At 43.2% G+C, this 19975-nt stretch overlaps 1 protein-coding gene and 1 long non-coding RNA gene across 2 annotated transcripts; one reads left to right on the plus strand and one right to left on the minus strand.

Moving 5' to 3' along the window:
- Positions 1-3854: 3854 nt before the first annotated feature.
- Positions 3855-9393, minus strand: LOC119407171 (uncharacterized). The gene is made up of 2 exons (XR_005186641.2): positions 9069-9393; positions 3855-4299 (listed from the first exon to the last, which is right to left on the minus strand). It is a non-coding gene; the product is annotated as an uncharacterized LOC119407171 (long non-coding RNA).
- Positions 9394-9555: 162 nt separating this feature from the next.
- Positions 9556-15617, plus strand: LOC119407165 (NADH dehydrogenase [ubiquinone] iron-sulfur protein 6, mitochondrial). Its single transcript, XM_037674040.2, has 4 exons — positions 9556-9741; positions 9924-9977; positions 12644-12766; positions 15491-15617. The coding sequence occupies exons 1-4, from the start codon at positions 9610-9612 to the stop codon at positions 15563-15565; spliced, it is 384 nt and encodes a 127-aa protein (XP_037529968.1). The 5' UTR covers positions 9556-9609; the 3' UTR covers positions 15566-15617.
- Positions 15618-19975: the final 4358 nt, after the last annotated feature.

The following is a 19975-nucleotide window of genomic DNA, read 5'->3' on the forward strand; positions in this document are numbered from 1 at the left end:
CCTGCCAGATGTTTGGATGCATCAGAGCAAGTGGACCTGAAATGCAGCAAAATTTATTACACAGATAACGGTTAATACAGGAAAACAGCTTTTCACTACATGTCATGTCTGGAATGCATGCCTGGCAACAATTAAGCACAAGTCAGTCTGCGGATGTCACACTGTGGATCAATATCTATGTTATTATGCCTTGATTTAGCTCTAACAAGCTGCCATGAAGCCAAGTCAAGTAAGCTATAAACCCAATTTTGTTACATGGGTTTGGATTGAACAAAGCCATTGAGTGCCACATCCACATGGGCGTCCGGAGGGGGGTGCAAGGGGGGCAGCTGCCCCCCCTTGGAATTTCGGATAATATTTTTTTATGCAGTTGCGATAAGCTACACAGTTTGATTAGCACACTCAGGTCCTGGCCTTCAGGTTTGCCATTCAATTTCGCAACTTACAAACTACTGAATAATCTTGCCTGTCATGTCATGGCAGTTAAAGAAACGCTGCCAGTGCTGAATGACCCCCCCCCCCTGCGTATGCACCCTCCTGCAAAAAGTTCTGCGGACGCCCTTGCGCATCCACACTTCAGTAGCCTATGAGTAGCACGTCTAGGTGAGCCATGTAGATGCAGAAGACCACTGCATTCATGCGCCAGCGGCACTCAAGACTCTTAGTCATTGCAAGAGTTGCAGAGACTTGCAGATTTGTGCTCACGAGCATAGTTTGTAACATGCGAGTGGGAATTATTAGGGAAGTTTCACAAGCTGAGAGCTACTTGTCTGGCCTGTTGTTGCTGACTGATGACAATATTAGCTGTTCAAGCAGCGTTTGATAACAGACTTGCAAGTGTAGTCATGCATTATTTGTGGTCACAGATGTTGTGGCCCATGGCGCTTCGGTATCTGCATCAAGGACTTTCTTACAATATTACTTGTAGGAGACTCTATGGTCCACATGGTTCACTTTTATGCACGCTGGTTTGCCATGTACAGCTTTACGTCGGTTTACGTGCGACCAGTGCTTCAAAGGACGCGAGTGGTGCTTCATGCCCGCCATCTGCTACACAAGGCTTAGAATTACCACCGGTACCTTGAAGAACATTCCGCAGCACAATTGGCATGCAATTTTTTTTTTGGGGGGGGGAGAAATAAAATAAACTTTTACACGTCCAACACTTGATTTGCATGAACACGTCATTCACAGAGCGCAGTGCTTGAAGTGGTTGCCGTAAGGCCAAATGTGCACAGTGGCTAAAAGTAATAATAATAAAAATAAAAATCGCCTCATCAACAGCGACGATCTTCCAGACTAAAGACAATGTACCAAGATGTCACTTGTAGAGGCTGACACGGCAGCGCTGATGTGAGAGAAAGCACATCAGTGGAAAAAGAGAGACATCAATGTTAAAAAGCTGTTTAGGTGCTTGGTGCCATTCCAAAAACATTTTAGTCAAAAAAACACTCCATTGTCATGTAAACAGTCGAAAATAGTGAACCTTGGCACAGTTGGCACTAGTTTCACTTAGATGGGCACAGCAATCAAGGTGCAGACAGCAAACTGTAGCAAAATAGCACGGTTGGCTTGTCTCCCCTCCCCTGAGTTACAGAAAAATTTTAAAGTGTAATTACATAGCTAATTAATTTCACTAATGCAAAATTTTTATACTGCTCTAAGGCCTATTATAGTTGTGCATAAAAAGTTGTACGACCATTTCAGAAAAACTGAACGAAACTCTTTCCATATTTTTATGCGGTTCGTCCTGTGGACTGGGATGAAAAACTCACTAAGTTTCGAGCACAAGTGCTTGATTTTTTTTTAGCACATGGAAAAAGACCCATATTTTTAAATAGAATTCATGAAAGCACTGTAGCTCCATCGAATGTTTCAAGCATGCATCTGAATTGGTAGAGCATTGGACGCGTTATCTGAAGGTTGTAGGTTCAGTCCCAACCCGCAGCAAAGTCGATTTTTTATCCACTTTAATTCCTTTCCATCTATGTCGTAATTAAACCACTACAGGGCCCCCCCCCCCTCCCCTCAAAAAAAAAACTACAAATAATATTCCCTATGCCTCCCTTGGCTTCACTGTCTGTTGGCTTAACCAGGTTGTGTCTAACAAAGAAACGAGCCCTTAGTTCATTCCTTTTCGAGCAGGCTTTACAGCTTTTCAAATGCAACCTACGCACTAAAAGTGTTATTTAAAATTAGGAATAAAGTAATTAGCCAATTACACTTCATAATATAGTCTCAGCAGTTGAATGCAATTAGAAATATCTTGCTTGTCTTGATTACCAGGGTTGTATCACCACCATGTTTGACGTTCGGTTTCATATTACTTCAAGCACCAGTATACGGCTTTTATTAATCTATGTACAAAATATATTGCTTCAAAATGTGCCACTAGGTTAGGAAATCCAGTCCAGGGGTGTACTGGTGAACATTTTGAGGCAATTCAAGATGATGTCCACCAAGTGGCATTGGTCATGCTAGGTATTGAAATAATGAGCCTGTCAGATGTGGCCTCCACCACATGTGGGAAAAAAACATTCTGTGACACAATATCGGCTAATCATGCTGTGCAGGTACCACACTAATAAAGCAAGTCCCTTTTACAGCGAAAGCTGTTATGAGATCACAACAAGGGCCATTTTTGGCGCCGTAGTTGTCCGCCGCCGGTGTCCGTAACCACTATCGCTCAAAATAAGCAAAAAAACAAAATAAGAAAAAATTTCCAGGATGGAACGAGGTTCGAACCTGGGCCCTTTGCGTGGGAGCCCAGTATTCTACCTCAGAGCCATGCCAGTGCTTGAAACTGCTTTGCAAAAAGACCCTATACAGGCTTCATGTCGGGAAACATTAACATATGTAATGTAGCGTGGTAGAAGAGTAAAATAACAACCAAGTGTCACACAACGCGAATTCTGTAACCAGGCATCACACAATGCGAATTGCACAACGAGCGGGTTGTTGAATGCTTCCAACCCATTACAAAGGGCTCTGCCATAATTCTTCATCGTCATTAGCCACAGCATTAACAAAGTGCACATAATGCCTTACAGGTGTTTAGCAGGTACCATGGTTCTGCGCAGAATGACGAAAAATTGCATAGTGGCTGCTTCCCTACTTCACAAAAATTATGATTTATAGCGTAGTGAGTTCCTCGCAAGTGCACTTCTATTGGTTGCCAAGGAAGCTCATAAGGCTCCCATGATCTATTTCTTCATGGTCTCAATAAAGTTAATTCCCTCTCTCTATTTCTTTCTAACGTTAGTGTATGTTATAAAGCGTGGTGGGAGAGTGAAATAACGACCGGGCGTCACACAGTGCGAATTACGTAACTAGTGGGTCCTTTAAATCCTCCAACCCCATTACAAAAGGCTCAGTCATAATACTTCGTCATCAGCCGTCGCATCAAGAAACTGCACATAATGCCTTACAGATGGTACCTCGCTTCTCCGCAGAATGACGAGTAATGTTGTGGTGGGTGCTTCCCAACTTCAAAAAAATTATTTGTGGCATAGTGGGTACGTTGCCAGTGTAGTTGTATTAGTAGCCACAAGAGTTTATAACGGGCTCTAGAAATGGCGCTCTTCGAGCTTTCGCTGTAACTGTTCTGCGCTTTCCGCGCAGGCCTGGCGTTTTTTTACAGTGGTAGTATGGTGCAGCATAAATTATATTTTAGAATGACATTGCAGATCTTATTGCGAGGAAAAGTAATAAGGTGAAAACGTTTGCAACCTTGCAGACACAACTGTGCCCTGGCAAAGCTATTACAGGTGGCTTAACCTTGTTATCGTTTGTACTACTAGCAAAGTTGCTGTAGCTATGAAACAAACACGGTACAAACACAAAAACTTATGGTCTTGTAATACTTCAAGCAAATATCAGGTTTAATTCAAATGTAGTTACATTGCTTTGTCAATCTAAAAGTTTTTTCTTGGGCCATGTGTCTTGTGAGTAACTATCCAGAAGTGACGCTCATCAGGTAGACGCTGCCTCTGCTTGTGCCTTCCATGCGTCTTGCACAGGACATACCAACGATCATCTCCTTTCTTGAAGTAGCAATCTTTGCATCGTTTAGTAAGAACATCCAAGTCTTTAAATGTCCTCACTGCAACTTGCAATGGAGTTTCTGCTGTAAGAGGTTGAGTAGAAGCTTTCTTCAGCTGGCTGGTTCTTGCAGCGAGGACGCTGAACTTTCGCATAGCTGTGCATGATTTGGTATTCAGCAGGCGTGCAATGTTGAGCATGATTGCCGAGCACTGAATCAAGGACATCACGGTAGCAGATGGCCAACCTCACACCTTCCTGAAACAAACAGAAGATGTGAAATCAACAACAAGAATGCAGAAATAAATATTCTAGCCATCAAGTGACAAAGAACCAAACAGAAACTTTAACCTGCAACTGTATTTTACAAGCCAAGAATGTAGCCTACTGAAAGGTACATTTTAATGTCTTCGCACAAAAAGAAAATGTTCTGGATGCATTGTCTTGCGCCACAGCCAGAGTTTTAACAAGCTAACTAGTATAGATTGAACCGCACTTGTCTAGAATAGCTGGCTGCATATTGCACCAGCGTCCTCAGCTGTTACCTTGTAGCAGCTGCTAGCAGTTGGTAGTCCCAACCAGGGCTGGGCAGTGTCGAAGATACATGTATTTTGGATACTATCTTAGGTACTCTTTGGGTATCTTGTATCTGTATCACGATACGTCTCGCAATATGTGTATCAGTATCTCAATTTCCGATACATTCAATAATGTATTGTGTATCTTAAGATACAAGATACTGCTATAGCAACACCACCGTGCGAAACAATAAACATTGGCTGGACTCCGCCTCTCAAGCTGGTGCTTCTGCCACTAAGCCACCTAAAAACAGTGGCATTCTGCTATCTTTCCGCCAGAGTCCTTCAGTGAGAGCAGGCGATGAGGTCTGCACATCCCAAGTGGTGGAGCAAAGTCACGTGGTGGCTCTCGTGCCATTTCGACAAAAAACAAGCACCCGTACGTCTACATGCAGCCGACCTTTTGTTTTCTCTACATTTCTTTTTAGTTGTGTCGGTGCCATGACACTCGCTCGTAGCCACTGCACCGTGGTGCATACCGCTATGCGTGCGGCGTGTTCGCACAAATTCTGATGCCGCTATAGTGTCATTATCGAAGTTTCTCTTGCATGATGCTTCGTTAAGAAGTCTGAAGAATGCAAGAATGGGGTTACTTTGCATCTTGCGGTTTTCACACATCAGCGATTTGAAAATCTCGTGGATGTAAGCTAACTTACACACAATGAGTTTGACTTATAAACAAATGCGATTCTGCGTCATTTCTACTATTTACATATCTACGTTCCATTTGAGATTACTGTTGTGTCATGGCGATGTTGAAGACAAAGGTAGAATAATCTGGGCATACCTAGAGTATTCAATACGAATTAGTAAAATAGCTAAATTCAGTTTGTGTTGTAATGGGAATTTTAAGCAAACATCTTCAAGATGTTAGGAGGGGGATTCGAGAAACATAATACCAAGTACTCAGTTTTTCTCATGATCGTCCCTAATAGCAGTTTTATGCTATTTTCCATAGGCACTGAGTTTTCTTTGTCTAACCTTAACATCTAAGATGACAATGCATCATGCTCAACTGTTATAGCTTTTAGAGGTGCCGCTTGTACTATGTTTATACAGGGTGTTTCACGTAAGTAGAACCAAATATTAAAAAAAAAAATAAGCAGTGAACCGCAACTGAATGAAACCAACGACATATTGTTTATCATCATGTGGTGCTCATGAGGGTATTTCTATATTGCCTTTAATTGGTTAATAAACTTACATCAATTATGCAAATTTTCTACTACTCACTTTAGGGCCACGTGCGTTTCGTTGCGTTGTAGAGGGCATTCCAAAACGGCCAATCCAATTTTTTGTGGCAACGTACATGCTGTGTGGAGATTTTTTCCGGCGTATAAAGAAAGCCCGTGATATAAGACCACGTGGCTGCGCTTGTGCGCTACCGTACTTCAGCGCTCTCAAACGTGCTTCGAGCGAAACATCCGGTGCATGGACTGCGGCGCAATGAGTGGCCGCGGCTCTAGGCATCGGCTTCCCAGTGCACTAGCATTTTTGAAGGCTGCACATGGCAAGGAAATTCCATTGCCCCTGAGAGGCGACAGGCTGATGGTCTGGCGCCGGTTGTATCACTCCGAAGCAGGTTTAAAGGGACACTAAAGTCAAATATTAAGTTGACGTTGATTGTTGAAATAGCGGTCCAGAAACCTCGTAGTGTTACTTTTATGCCAAGGAAGTGCTTATTTTGAAATAAAATCACGTTTTAGTGGTCCACATCGCTTTAGCGCACTTCAAATCACCCGCCTAAAACCGGTATTTCGCACGTCACTGTTGCCGTATCCAACGTTGCCTGCCTTTACTGCGTGGCAGCATGCACTGGCGGCGTGCACCATTCGGGCATCCGGCAACATCACATGCATGCGTTATTCTGTCGAACTTTCTGTCAAAGCGATTTTCACGAGCGTGTAAAACACACGCAGCAGTACGCGATACCGAAGTTACTACTGAGACGCGACCGCGTGAGCAAAGCAGGGCGCCGGGCGAAGCGCAGTTCGGCGAAAAAGGAACTTTTGAACCACGCACGCCGTTCCCCATGGCAACGCCAAAGAGGTTCTTTTTTCCGTGAATCAAACAGAAACAAACAAGCAGCATTTTATTACGTCTCTTTATGCACGGAAGGTTCTTTCTTTATTGCAGCTAGTTTGATTACTAGCGATTAATTGTATTGACTCTCACACGTCATCGGGGTCACTTCGAAAATGTCCCACTCGTGGCGCTCATCGTGTGATACATTTAGCTTAATTTCTCGGTAATTAGGGCACTGCTGTTGATAATATTGCCATTTTAGACGTCATACATTGAGCTTTTACTCTGACAGATTGTTATTTTCCTTTAGTGTCCCTTTAGAGTGCTGAAGTACGATAGCACATCAGCACAGTCACATGGCTTTATTTCAAATTTTGTGGGCTTTCTTTAAAAGCCAGTAAAAATCGTCACACAGCATGTATGTAGCCTCAAAAAAATGGATCGGTTGTTTTGGAATGCCGTCCATGACGTGGCGAAACGCACCTGGCCCTAAAAAGAATACTTAATATTTTGCATAATTTGCCTTAGCTACTCAACAATTAAGTGCAATATAAAAAGCTCCGTAACGAGCACCAAATGACTGTAAAACACATGCCATTTGTTTGATTCAGTTCCGGTTAACCACTTTGTAAAAAAAATATTTGGTTCTAGTTACGTGAAACACCATGTATACTTATTCACTTGATTGATACGGAACCGCCTTGCTATTTTACTTGGATTCGTTTTCCTTTTTGAGTCACCGTAAAGAGACTTTTTTTTCTTTTTTTTACTTTCATAAATCACCAGGTAATCAGAGCTATAACTGGCAATGGTGTGAATAGCAGTGGTATCCTACAATGCCTTGTGTGTCACTACAATACATCTCAGACGTCTCTTAGTGAATATGCTGCGAACGAACTCTTTACGCCAGCACATGAGTAGCATATGAAGTGTTACTGCAGTTTTATGTCCTCTACGTACACTGTCATCCTTTATGAAAGGGAACACGTGAGCGCGTGGTCTGCGCTCTGGGGCGGCTGCGTACAGCACCATTAACAGACACCTAAAGAAAGCATGTCCGCTTTTGACGGCATCGCCCGTTGCGCTACCGGAGCGGGAGCGTAATCCAACAGCGCTTGTCCACCGGCCATGACTTATAATTTTGTTTGCCAGTAGATGACGCCAGAAGCGGGCGTGCTTTCTTTAGCTGCCAGTTGATGGCGCTGCAGGTAGCTGCCGCAGAGCGCAGGCCACGCGCTCGCATGTTCCCTTTCATAAGGGACGACAGTGTACACACAATGCGTCAAAAAAGAATATCGCTACCAGCGTTGTTTCTGCTGTGCACCTGTCGAGTGATCTGGCATTGCGAAAATGCTAATACATTTACGGACAAGGTAAGTCTGTGCAGCGGTATTTGTGCCACCGTGCAAAGGCTTCTTATTGATGTTCTTGTAAGTAGATGACAACTGGTCCGCAAAGAGAGCAGCGACACCCATTAATTACAAATGAGGCAAGCAAAAACCAGTGACAGCGCAGCGTACGAAGAGCTGTCATGTTAAGCAACCCAAGCATGCGAATAAGTTCTTTCGGAGAGAAGCTAATATACTATGAGCAGAAAAGACAGAACTTTTGTGATACTAACTGACATTTCCTTTAAATTAAACAAAGTTGTTCGCAGCTAAGAAATTCTCAAGCCAACATTTTTGTGCATAGGCGCTTGCTGCTTAATTATATAGATCTATAACAAATTTGTAAATGTATCCAAGTATCTTAATATACAATTGAGAAGTATCGTATCGGATACAATAATTCCGGTAGTATCTTGTATCCGTATCTCAAATACTTCATGACCGAGTACCTTGTATCGTATCGTGATACAATATCGAATTACCTTTGCCCAGCCCTGGTCCCACCTGCTAGCAGCCTAACGAAGTCTCCCCACCGGTTTCCCGCACCGTCCTAGGACCATGGATGGTTATGTCTGCCTAAATTGCGTCTGTCCCTACTTGTAAACATCTCGACATACTTCAACCTTCAGAAGCGGCGCGTTCCATGCGTTCCGCCACTGGCTGCTAGGTCTCACTGGAACGTAGGCCCGTTTTTTATTGTACAAAAGACGGCTATCAAATTGGCCGACTGAACACTATAGAAAGGCGTTATGAGCCTGCACTGTTACCAAGATGTTAAGTTAGCCGAGTTGGTTGAAGTTCATTTCGTTGAGCGTAACTAGACATGGGGCAAGAAGGGGAGTGAACAGGACAGTGCATGTCCTGCGCACCCCTCTTTCTGTCCTTCGACTAGTTACGCGCTGTTTCGACGAAATGTACTGCTATCACCGAACATTCATGCAAGTGGTCAATGTCTATCAATGCTAGCGACAACAAAATATATTCCTTGTTAGTAGGAGACTTGCTCTCAGCATGTGGTATTTTCAGTACAACGTACCTGTGCTAGATTCCACCCCTTCTATCTGTTAACAGCTGAGCAGCACGCTCCGGGTTCTGGCAGGACACGAAAAGGCGTGCCCACCCTTCTGCTCGCTCTTCAAGCTTCGAAACTTCGAACCATAGAAGTTAAAACGCGATAACCGCGATAACTGCGTGCATGTGCTGCCTTAGCTACCAAGTAGCTACCTTAGCAGCGTGCAGCTCCCGCTTGGCTAATCATTTGACTGGCTTTGACTGAATCATCGGCGCGGCCATGACGCGTTTCTGGCTGTCGCCGCTATCGCCGCTTACGGCTCTCAACAACCAGCGTTTATAGAACCTTGTTCTCACAACGGAACTTGACACTCGCGATATACAGAAGCTACATAGCCTTTGAGATTTGTGACTCTCCTTCGTTGGCTTCGGCCAGCTTCGGCTTCTCTTTGGCTGGGTACAGCACACTTCGCGACGTCTACACTCGGTACACTCTACTGACTCTACCTGACTCTACCGTCTACCGTGTGTCCAGTTTGCCACAGACCCACAGACCCGTAGAGGTCATGTATTCGTGCATGCGAAATCCGTCGAAATTCACTCAAATTGCACAGCGCCTGGCACTGCAGTGTCGTTCAAGTTCTAATGTGGTGAAAGATGTGGAACCCCCCAAAGATCCTGTAACACACACTGGGCAGGTAACCTAGCGGAACCCATTTCATTAATGCTACTTGCAGCCTCGGTCTTGTGCGTCGTTGTAGTGTACCGTAGTTTAATGCTCAGGTAGAGTCACACGTGCGGGATTTGTGTTGAATGAAATGCTACCTAACGGCTCTTGTTCTTGACCTTGTGGAAATTTACGAAACATATCATTTTTCAGCACTGGGACAAGGATGATTATCGACTTGTTCGTTTTATGGAAACCCCTAAACAGGTGAGATATGCTTGCAGTTGTTAAGTTTTAGTTGCAAGCTGTAATACTTCTGATGGTGCCCGCTTGAGTTGCTTTTATTGAAAATTATGACTTTGCAGCTGGGGAACTGCGGAGTTGAACATGTATTTGTCCCTACTCCAACGTACACATTCGCAAGTCATGATCAATATTTTACCAGTGTCCTGAAAAGTCGTAAACATACCATGAGACTAAAGCTGAAGCTTAAAAAAAAAAAAAACTGTGAAATGTTATTGCCTTTAAAAAAAGAAAGGAGGTGGTGAGATGGAGGAAAGCTAAAAGCTGGCAAGAAATCAAAGCCGGAAAACTGCATAGTTACTCCTTCGTTACACCTTGATGTTATTTACAAGAGTTCATATTTGGATGTATGAACAGGACGTTCGATGTCTGCATTAAAAAAAGGAGGGGGGGGACACTATGCGAGCCTTTGTTTTAGATCAACTGATAAAGGTTGTATAGACCTAATTAAAAGTTTTCATTCTTGCCCACCAGCTTGCTGACTCATTAATATTGCACATCACAGACTAAAACTTGGGGTCGTAAATGGAAACGGAGGCATCAATTACAGAGTAGGGGAAGCGAATGTTCCCCCTCCCTGATCTTGTCCACTGGCGAGCTACATTCTTTAGTATGCCTGATTAGCAGCTGCATTAGATAAGTGGCATACTGCTAGAATGAAATCTGCATAAACTGCTAAATTTTGATCGCAACAGATTTATTTTGTGTGACTCCTGCAATGTACAGTTAGTCCGGCTTTAGTCCCCCCCTTCCCTCCCAGTCAAAGCCAGCTCTTGGTCCCCTCCGCCACCCTTTGGCAGTGGGACATGAACACCTTTGAATGGAGCTACATATTATTATGAAATCGCAACAATGAATCGAAACTAATTCACTCACTTGCACACTGTGTGCAAGTGCTTGCTACAAATACCACCTGAATGAAATAACCCTTGGGCTGTATTTTGTGAACATTACATATTTTTTACTTTTATTCCTTATCTGTTGCACCTAGTGGATGAGCATGCCTGTTGGTGAGGTGTGGCTTCCCCAGGCAAATGAGAACCAATAAAACCTTACATACAATGTGCAAGTACTTGATGTAGTTGTAGCAGTCCTTTGATATTTTTACACAAAACTCCCCCTTGTGCTATGGGAGTGTTCATATGCTTCCAACCGGCACGACTAGTAGCAAGGAGACATTTGGCAAGCAGTGGCCTGATGAGCAATGTATTGGCGTGGTGCTTTTGCCGTGGATGCATGCTCTATTTCTACTTATGTGTTGAGAATCTCAAATGATCATCAGTGGGTAGAACGATGCCGAAGACTTGTTGGGTGCGCCAATGTTGCTATGTTACAGAGAGTCGGATGAAAAACTGTCATTGTTCGCTTTGTACAATGACGCTGGAATGCACGAGGAGGCAAAGTGGGCCAAATGGGGATTTCCTCCTTCAGTCATCCAAATGTTCACTCGTGCGGAATGTATTTCCACAAGGCATCATTCTTAGCAATAAGTGCATCCTGGAAGGCACTCTTTTGACATTGTAGTGCCAAAGAGTGAAGCTGAGGGCCATCAGTATGCCCAACAGTATGAAGCTGTTCTGTTGAAAATAAGATATGTAGAAACTGCAGTGCATTGCAGTTACTGTTTGGTTGTTTACTAGACAGTTCTCTGCTTAGTGTATGTAGCAGCTTGCATAGATAACTGGTCTTGAAGTTCATAACCAGTAAAGTATCAAAGGACTCTGGTTGTAGTAACCATTTGCATTGTACAAAAGCAGCTAATTCATTGTAATTAATAGTTATGCCAGTGCATGTAAACACCTCAGTAGGATGCCCTCACCTAGCATGCACTGAACTGTGAATGACAATTGGAATAGCAAGCCATTGAAATAGTTGTTCACACTTGCAAATGTTTAAAAAACAGCGTCTGCAAGTTGAGGGTTTGACAAAATCTTGTCAGGATCTGGTTTCCTTCCTACTTCACTCTTCATTGTGAACAATACTTTTGTGTGGAGGCTGAAACATCAGTTGTTTAAGGGAAGAAGTTTCACACCTTTGTCAGCACCTGTTCATGCTTTCACCAGTGTCTGCAAGTGATAGACTCTAGCACTTGCAGACTTCCGAACAATACTACTGCTATGCTATGGTAGCCTACTTCTGATGGTGCAGCAGCACTTGCAAAAGTTGACACTACTGTATGGCCTTAGTTCTGAGACTTCTTCTGCAGCTACACATGAGTACTATTTCTGTGCATTCATACTTTTGTAATATCCTGTCCTAGCTGATTTTAGAGATTCCCATAATTTTGCTCTGGTTCAAGGTAAAGTCCAAAATAACCAAAATGAGGACACACATTTTAGCACCTGTTGTTCCATTTTGACAAAAGCCAATTGAGTACTCTTTATGATTTCACTCCATAAGATGGAGTCAAGCCAAAATTTGACTCCATCTTAGGGAGTCAAACTCCATTTGACTCCATCACCTCGGTGGATAACTGAATAATGGGAAATCTTTGAGGGATTGCTTCGTCGAGGGATTGCTTCGTCCTGCAGTAGTCTATTAATCACACGAAAACTTCTGATGACTGTAGCAGTCGTACTTCCACTGATGAGACTTTTATGTTTGTCATATTTAAAATTTTTTTTTTCCAGATAAACCCAAATTTTGCCATCAAGTTGATCGCAGAAGTACCTCCCAAGGCAGTCAATGCCCGTACAACATGGTGTGATGGTGGCAGTGGAGCCCTGGGCCATCCCAGAGTTTACATAAATTTGGTTAGCCTTTCATCATTCTGGTTCATTATTACCTGGTATACCCAATAGAAAATGCAGCAGAATTATTGTACTACAAAACGCTCTCGAGGTGCCCTTTGTGAAGCATCTGGATGCCAATTTGAAGGATCACTAAATATGGTCTTGTGCTTTATTTGCTGCCCAAACTTTGAGCTTAGATTTCTAAGCTCAAAGTATGTCATACTTTCATATTTCGTTTTCAAGCGAGTTAATTTTGCAACATAAGGCAGTGGTTTAGGTGACTGTGATATTTATTGAAACAGGTACCATCAGAGCCATATGCTGTTGGCTTGGCTCAGCTTCATTATGCTGACTTGTCTAGTTAGCCAAAGCAGAACAGTATGATGAGGAGATACTTGAACATGAAGCTCATGACTTTTTACTCAAGTAAAGTTTGTTCTGAGGACAGGGCCTTTAATGTCAAGAGGGGAGGGGGCTGTTCTCCACCAAAATTTAAGGGGAAATGGGGGGGGGGCTGACAAGCGATACATGCACACATACATAGCTCCTTCTCTCCCTCTCCTGCACACACACAAATACCTGCATATAAACTGCACATGTGCCCTGGGGGCCTTTCTTGAGCAAAGGGAGACTGTCTGAGGGCATAAAGAAAGCTGGAGCTAGGATGTTGCTTTTGCATGTTAAACACCAGCTCACAAGTTACTTACTCTATTGTGTAGAAACGTTGGCTCCTAAGTTCACTTTAGGACCCGTTACAGGATTTCAAGTATACTTCTCAGCATCATGGAGTTATGTGACCATCTAGTGCCTTGATGCACCACCGGAGACTGTACTGAAGAAAGCCTAGACAAAATTTTGTGTCAAGCCATTTGTCAGCATGCTGTTCAGTGCTCCTCACCAAGTTTAGGCATTGCAAACAAACAAGCATGATGTGTAAATAAGTGCCAAGTGATCTATTCACCGTGCATGTGTGCACATGTGGAATGGCTGTGTGGCACAAAGGTGGTAAAAATGTCAAAGAAAAAAATCACACCCTTCTTTTCTGATTGAGAGCCAGGGCCATATGCGCAAATGCACACAAAGTGAAAAGAGGAGGGCTCGCCTCTCAACTGGTTCGCTCTGGAATAATGCACAAAAGAAATTCTGTTTGCAGACATTAGCCAAAGCAAAGGGTAGTGTCTGTTGACAAAGACGCTCACCTCCTAACATCATGGCAACAGAATATTTCAATTCCTTCTCTAACTTCTCTAATGACCAATTTGAAAAATCTTTCTGGCAAAAGTTCTGTAAATGGCACCTTACAACTTCCAGAGTGTAACTATAATTTGTAATAAGGCCTGGTGAGGGGCCCTTTTTGTTGCCTCACAGGTACAAATAATGCCAACATTGGTAGAAGTGCAATTTTTGTTACAATGAAGTGCAACATGACTTAATTTAGTTTTGACATAGCCTACAAAAATGGGAAGTTATCAGTCAACCACACGATTGAATCATTGGGTTTAACATCTGAAAACAACACTAAGGCAGTGTGAAACACTAGTAGGGGTCTCTGGGCTAGTTTTTGACTACCTGGGTTTCTTAAAATGCACCTAAATCAAAGATGCCACCACGGTAGCTTTTGGTTATGGCGCTTGGCTACCGACATGAAAGAGGCTGGTTTGCGGTCACATCCCTGCACAGTGGTTCAATTCCTGTGATAGCAAACCACTATGGTTTCATTTCGATGGAGTCGAAATCATAGAGGCCCTTGTACTGTGTGATTTCAGTGCACGTTAAAGAACACCAGGCGGTTGATATTATCCGGAGCCCTCCACTACGGTGTCTCTCGTAGCCGGAGTCGCTTTGGGATGTTAAACCCTATAAACCAACCAACCAGCCTAAATCAAAGTGGAATTTCACCCCGATCAAAATGTGGCTCTGGGTCACCCATGTAATGTCGTGGTTGCATGTACTGTACAAAGACATAGCAAGTGCAGTTGAAGCTACAGTCTTGTGGTTTCTCCTACCAGAAAAAAATGCAGTTGGAGTGACATATCATTGAATGGCTCACTTTGGGCTGCAGTAGTGCTCAGTGCATCACAGAACAAGTACATATAAATAAAAAGCTTACACGTTACGTATGCCTTTTATGATGAAAAAAATCTGGTAACAAGGGGTGGGTGCTCGAGCCGACGCTTCGACAAGTGGGCTTGTCTTCTCCAAGGCTGGAACTTCAAGGCAAGAAGACAAGTCCATTTGTCGAAATGTCGACTCGAGCACCCACCCCGTTTACTGATTTTTAGATCGCAAGCTTCCATCTTCCTTCCTATCCCCTTCCTGCCGTTTTTTTGATATCTGTCTTTATAGTGTTTAGAAATGCTTTACATCAACTTGGATAATCATCATAGATGACTATTGAAGTGTTGATGTAAAGATGTAAACCAGTCAGATATGTAAAAAATAAAGCATGCAGCTGTTCTGTTATGTATACGTGCTTATTGAGGCCAGTTCATAGCAAGGGCGGCACCGTCGGGGGGAGGCCACCACCCACCCATAATTTTTGCTTGCCCCTTCCCCCGTGCAAACATAGTCAACACACAGCGCATAAGTTCCTCCCACCTGGCACCATCCTTGGTTTATTGTAACGAGTGTGTATACTCATGCACATGTATGGCCATGATGTAAATACATACTTGAGGACTGTATTGCTGAGTGTAAGGTATGTATAATTTGTTGCTGTACCTTGACTCTTGGCCTCTTTTGCAGGATGCACCTGGCAACCACACCTGTGGCTACTGTGGTCTTCGATTCTACCAGGATCATTCATCAAAAGGCCACTAGGAATTTGGATTCTATGTCTTGTTAGATAGAATAATAATCTTTTTACATGAAAGCTTTGTGGGTTGTCTTTTTTTTTTTTTAATGTTGTATACAAGGACAGGAGTCTTGTGGCTCGTCTAAAAGATTAATTTTTGGCAAGTTGACATGGACATAGCACCATGAGAAATAAATTTCTTGGCAAATTTGCCATTTGTAGCACTTCCCATGATTGCTTATATAAATTATGAAATGGTAATGCACTATATGTTAATAAAAATTTCATGGTTCTGTCATTTCAACCTGTCTTGCTGAGGACTGTTCGACACACTCCTTGCCATAACTGTGGCATAACTGACATGGTGCAAGATATAACAGGTACACAATTTCTCTGCATTCTACATGAGCCATAGGAGTTCTCAAAGGGCCTGCTTTCTCTTCAGGCTTATTAGACACTATGTAAACGCTAGGGCTAATTGGTATTCGCGGCGAGATCGGGCTATAGGTGGCAGCACCACCGCAGCGTTAGTGTGGATAGGCGGTCGGCGGCGCGTATACTATTATACGCAGCGGCGCTTCGTCGTAAGCGGTTTGAGTAGATTGTCGGCGAATAAAGCGCGTTGACAGCAGCCTAATGGTGATATACCATATTTATTCTAATCTAAGCCGATGTTTTTTTTTTTCGAAAAAACGATGTGCGAAAGTGGGAGGGTCGGCTTAGATTCGAGTACAATGATTAAGTTTTTCTTTTTTCTGGACTTGCGAATTTCGGGGGTCGGCTTAGAATCGGGGTCAGCCTAGATTCGCGTAAATACGGTATACGCCCTCCATTGCCACATGAATGCACGAAGCCGGACTAATGTTCCTATTACGTGTGAGAGAAGCGCAATCTGCCAATCAAAGGGGTACTGGCCTTCGGTCACAGTCGTGTTTTGCATTGTGCTCGATGTTTTTTCTTGCTTTATTTGTACGTGTTTAACTTCTATACTGCCGATATACCACAATATAAGTAGTGTTGCGCGACCTAGATAATTATTTATTTCTTGCTCTAGCGGCTACAAAAAAGAGAGCCTGTATTTCTGCGTAATTAGATGAAGTAGAACCTTGTGCACTCTACTTTTCTGTTTGCATGAATACGTGTACTGCTATAGAAACGCGTGACTTGGGTTTTTTTTACCGCTAACCGGCCTTTGCAGACGCTAGTTCATACTTTGCGCTATCACAAGGATTTCGAAATCGCCAACACTTTACGAGAAGCAGTCGCTAAAATGCTACATCCGCACCTCGACATTTAGCATTTCTTTCGTTTAGGACGGCGCCAAATGCACTCTACGTGATATGCTTGAACCGACAAAGTGGCACCCACATTGAAATGACTTTGGCGAATGGGCGGTACGATGGTTAGACCTAGCGACATATGGACACGTGCTTGCACTCACTTATTAGAGCGCATACAAGTCTCTGAAGGCGAAATGCTCGTGTATACCGTGTAAGCATACGTACAAGCATTCGATACTGTGCCAGCACAATGGAATAAGCTGTCCTCCGAGGGCGTGCATGACGTACACACACATGCGAGCACAGTGTGGCTAGCAGACGACGCAAGGAGCCATCCACACCACGGGGTTTCGTCCGCTCGCCGCTAGGTGCCGACTCTGCTCGATCTCGTGGCCAATAGCAGTTGTAGTAGACGTTGAAGGCGTTTAGTTTAGATGTGGATGAATATGGCCAGGCATTATTGTCTTCTTAAAGTAACCGTGCGGAAACTTGCAACCAATATTAAATGTGCAGCATTCTTAGCGAACCAAAGGCACTTTGAGTGTTTGTCTATCTATCCACCTACGTCTGGGCACTCTTGTGGTCGTCTCCTTTACTTGGTATATACCAAGATTGGTATAGGAGGGTATGCATGTATGACAAATGTGACTGACAGGTCACAACACGAAACCCTTTCTCACAGTCGTGTGGTGTATACCCACATACGGCTATGGTATGTGGGTACGCGCCACAGGAGATTCACCATCGGTATCAACGCGGAACAGCAAAAAGAGTCTGCCCACCTTGTAATGCTTGGCTCAAAGTGCGGCATAAGCAGCTACTCAGTGAATGACTGCTTCACATGAAATTGTTTCCCAGAATATGTGGAATCTGCCACAACTTTTAGTACCCCTACCACTGAAAATATGTTGCATTTGTGGTGCATTTGTTTTAAAGTTTTATGAAAAGTCTTGTTAGGTTCAACCATTGGCATAATCAAGGGGGGGGGGGGGTCTTGACCCCATTGTGTTTAGGCTGGGGTGTCGCCTCTTGCAAGTGTCCCTCCTTGAGATTTATCTTTCAAACATATCTGTTGAGGACTACGCTAGTCGAATGCATACTTTGATCTCCTAGGTGGTCATTACTCGTATTGTACAGAATGTTTTGTATTCAACTATTTTTAACACCTGTTCATCTTCTAGTGATACCTGCGTTCAATACTCCTCGGCTGTGCAAGACTATTGAAATTGCAACTGCCATTCAACCGGTTTCCCAGAAGACTCAGTAGCGCAATACAGTTACATGCTATGTGAATCCCATACTCATTTTTTTATTTCAAAGCATGATTCTAATAAAAATAAAACTTATATTTATAAAAACAATATGTGGCAAGATCTGTGTCCCCCCTTTGCAATTTTTCTGAAATGACTCCACTGTGCTCAGCATATACCATGATACACAAAATTGCAGCCTAATAATTGGTGGTTTGAATGGAAGTAAACGAAGTAATTGCGCAAAAAAGTCTTGGAATAAAATTTTTATGTGAGCGGATTAGAGCAGCACCTTACAATTTATTAGTAAAAGTGATGCAAATTTTTATTGAAAGCACTGAGGTGAAAGGGACTGACAACTGATAACGTGTGATTACAGCCTGGTAGAAATGAAAAGACCGTGAAGCAGACTGACAGATTCCAGCATCCTTTTCGCGTTGTGAGCAGGATTTATATTTTTAAATCGTGTTTAAAGAGCCTTGAAGCTGGATTATGGAATCAATCACTTGGCTGTGCGTAGTCGCCTAGTCTGATGTTGTCATGCACACCATAATTACTCCTGAAAATTTGAGTAGGTATATTATTATCTATGCTTGGTCAATTTTTTCTGCTTACGAGGTGAAATGAGTTGCATGGTGAGAAGAGGTGCTGCCTTCGCGGCACAGCGCTGCCAGTGGAACATGTTGAGCCGCAGCGCATGCGCAGCAAGTCGCCGGGCTTGAACACGAATCGCTCTCGCACTCACTCTTTGCAACATGGGTTTTCGCCTGTGTTTACGACTTCATATTCGCCGCAGATAGAAAAATTCTGATTACAAATGTTTCACAGCGTTTTCCACGTTACCATTCCATGAATAGACACTCTCACCAGTATGCTTTCCATTGCACTAAAGAGGCGCCATAAAAATTGGTCGTTCGGCCCTTTAACATAGGGCATATATAGTTTGATATAGGGCAGTATAGCTTAATGCCCTGAAAGGGCATGCCCCTTTCTAAGCAGGACATGCAGCTCTTCGTCACAGATTACACATGCTATACTACTACACATGCTATACTACTACTACTACTCTGTCCGTGTGTGTGGTTGCGCTGCCGGTAAATATGCTATACTACTAAATCGAGGAATAAATGGCCCATGTGAATGGTAACAGATATCTGTTTAAAGGCAAACTGCAATAAAAGTTTGGACTACATAAATGCCTCATTTAAGATGGTGCAGATACAGAAAATCCAGAATGCAATATTTGACATTTGAAATACCAGCGGTGATCATACGAAAAGCTTGCAAAAATAGCAGTTTTTTGTACCGAAAGTGAAAAAAAAAAAAGAAATGCTAACCCTGCTGTTTGCCAGGAATTAAGCAGAACTTCAAACGCATGGCTCCTTGGCATGGTCTACAAGATAAGGTGGGACCCACTGAGCTGGTCTTGTATTTGTGTCATAGCAACTACACTAAGGTAGAAGTCAGGGCTTGTTGGTGTGACATGACACGGTGAATGCGCATAAGACGAAGACAGTGAAGAGGCTTGACACACATGAGCGCTGATTACAACAGTATTTTATTTAGACACAAGCAACCAAATGTATAGCAAAAACCCCGTGACACATCACGCGTGCGCCGTCTGCACAAAATTCCTGTCACGACGCAAGAAACATAGCTCTTTCCTAGAAAGGGCAATTGACAGTTTTGAAACACATGCGTCACCTAATCTGACTTCGTCTTATGCGCATTCACCCTGTGTCACGTCATAGCAACAACCACAAGCTGTATGCGCCAGCTTATGTGCTGTTTAAAGGTTGGTAACGTGAAAACTATAAGATTACCATACCTGCTGCTTTGCCAAGACTACTTTAGTGGTATATACTACTCATTCTTTACAAATTTAACTAAATTAATACCACCCCGC

Source organism: Rhipicephalus sanguineus, chromosome 1 (genome assembly GCF_013339695.2).
Source record: "Rhipicephalus sanguineus isolate Rsan-2018 chromosome 1, BIME_Rsan_1.4, whole genome shotgun sequence".
In the NCBI taxonomy this organism is placed as follows: Eukaryota; Metazoa; Arthropoda; class Arachnida; order Ixodida; family Ixodidae; genus Rhipicephalus; species Rhipicephalus sanguineus.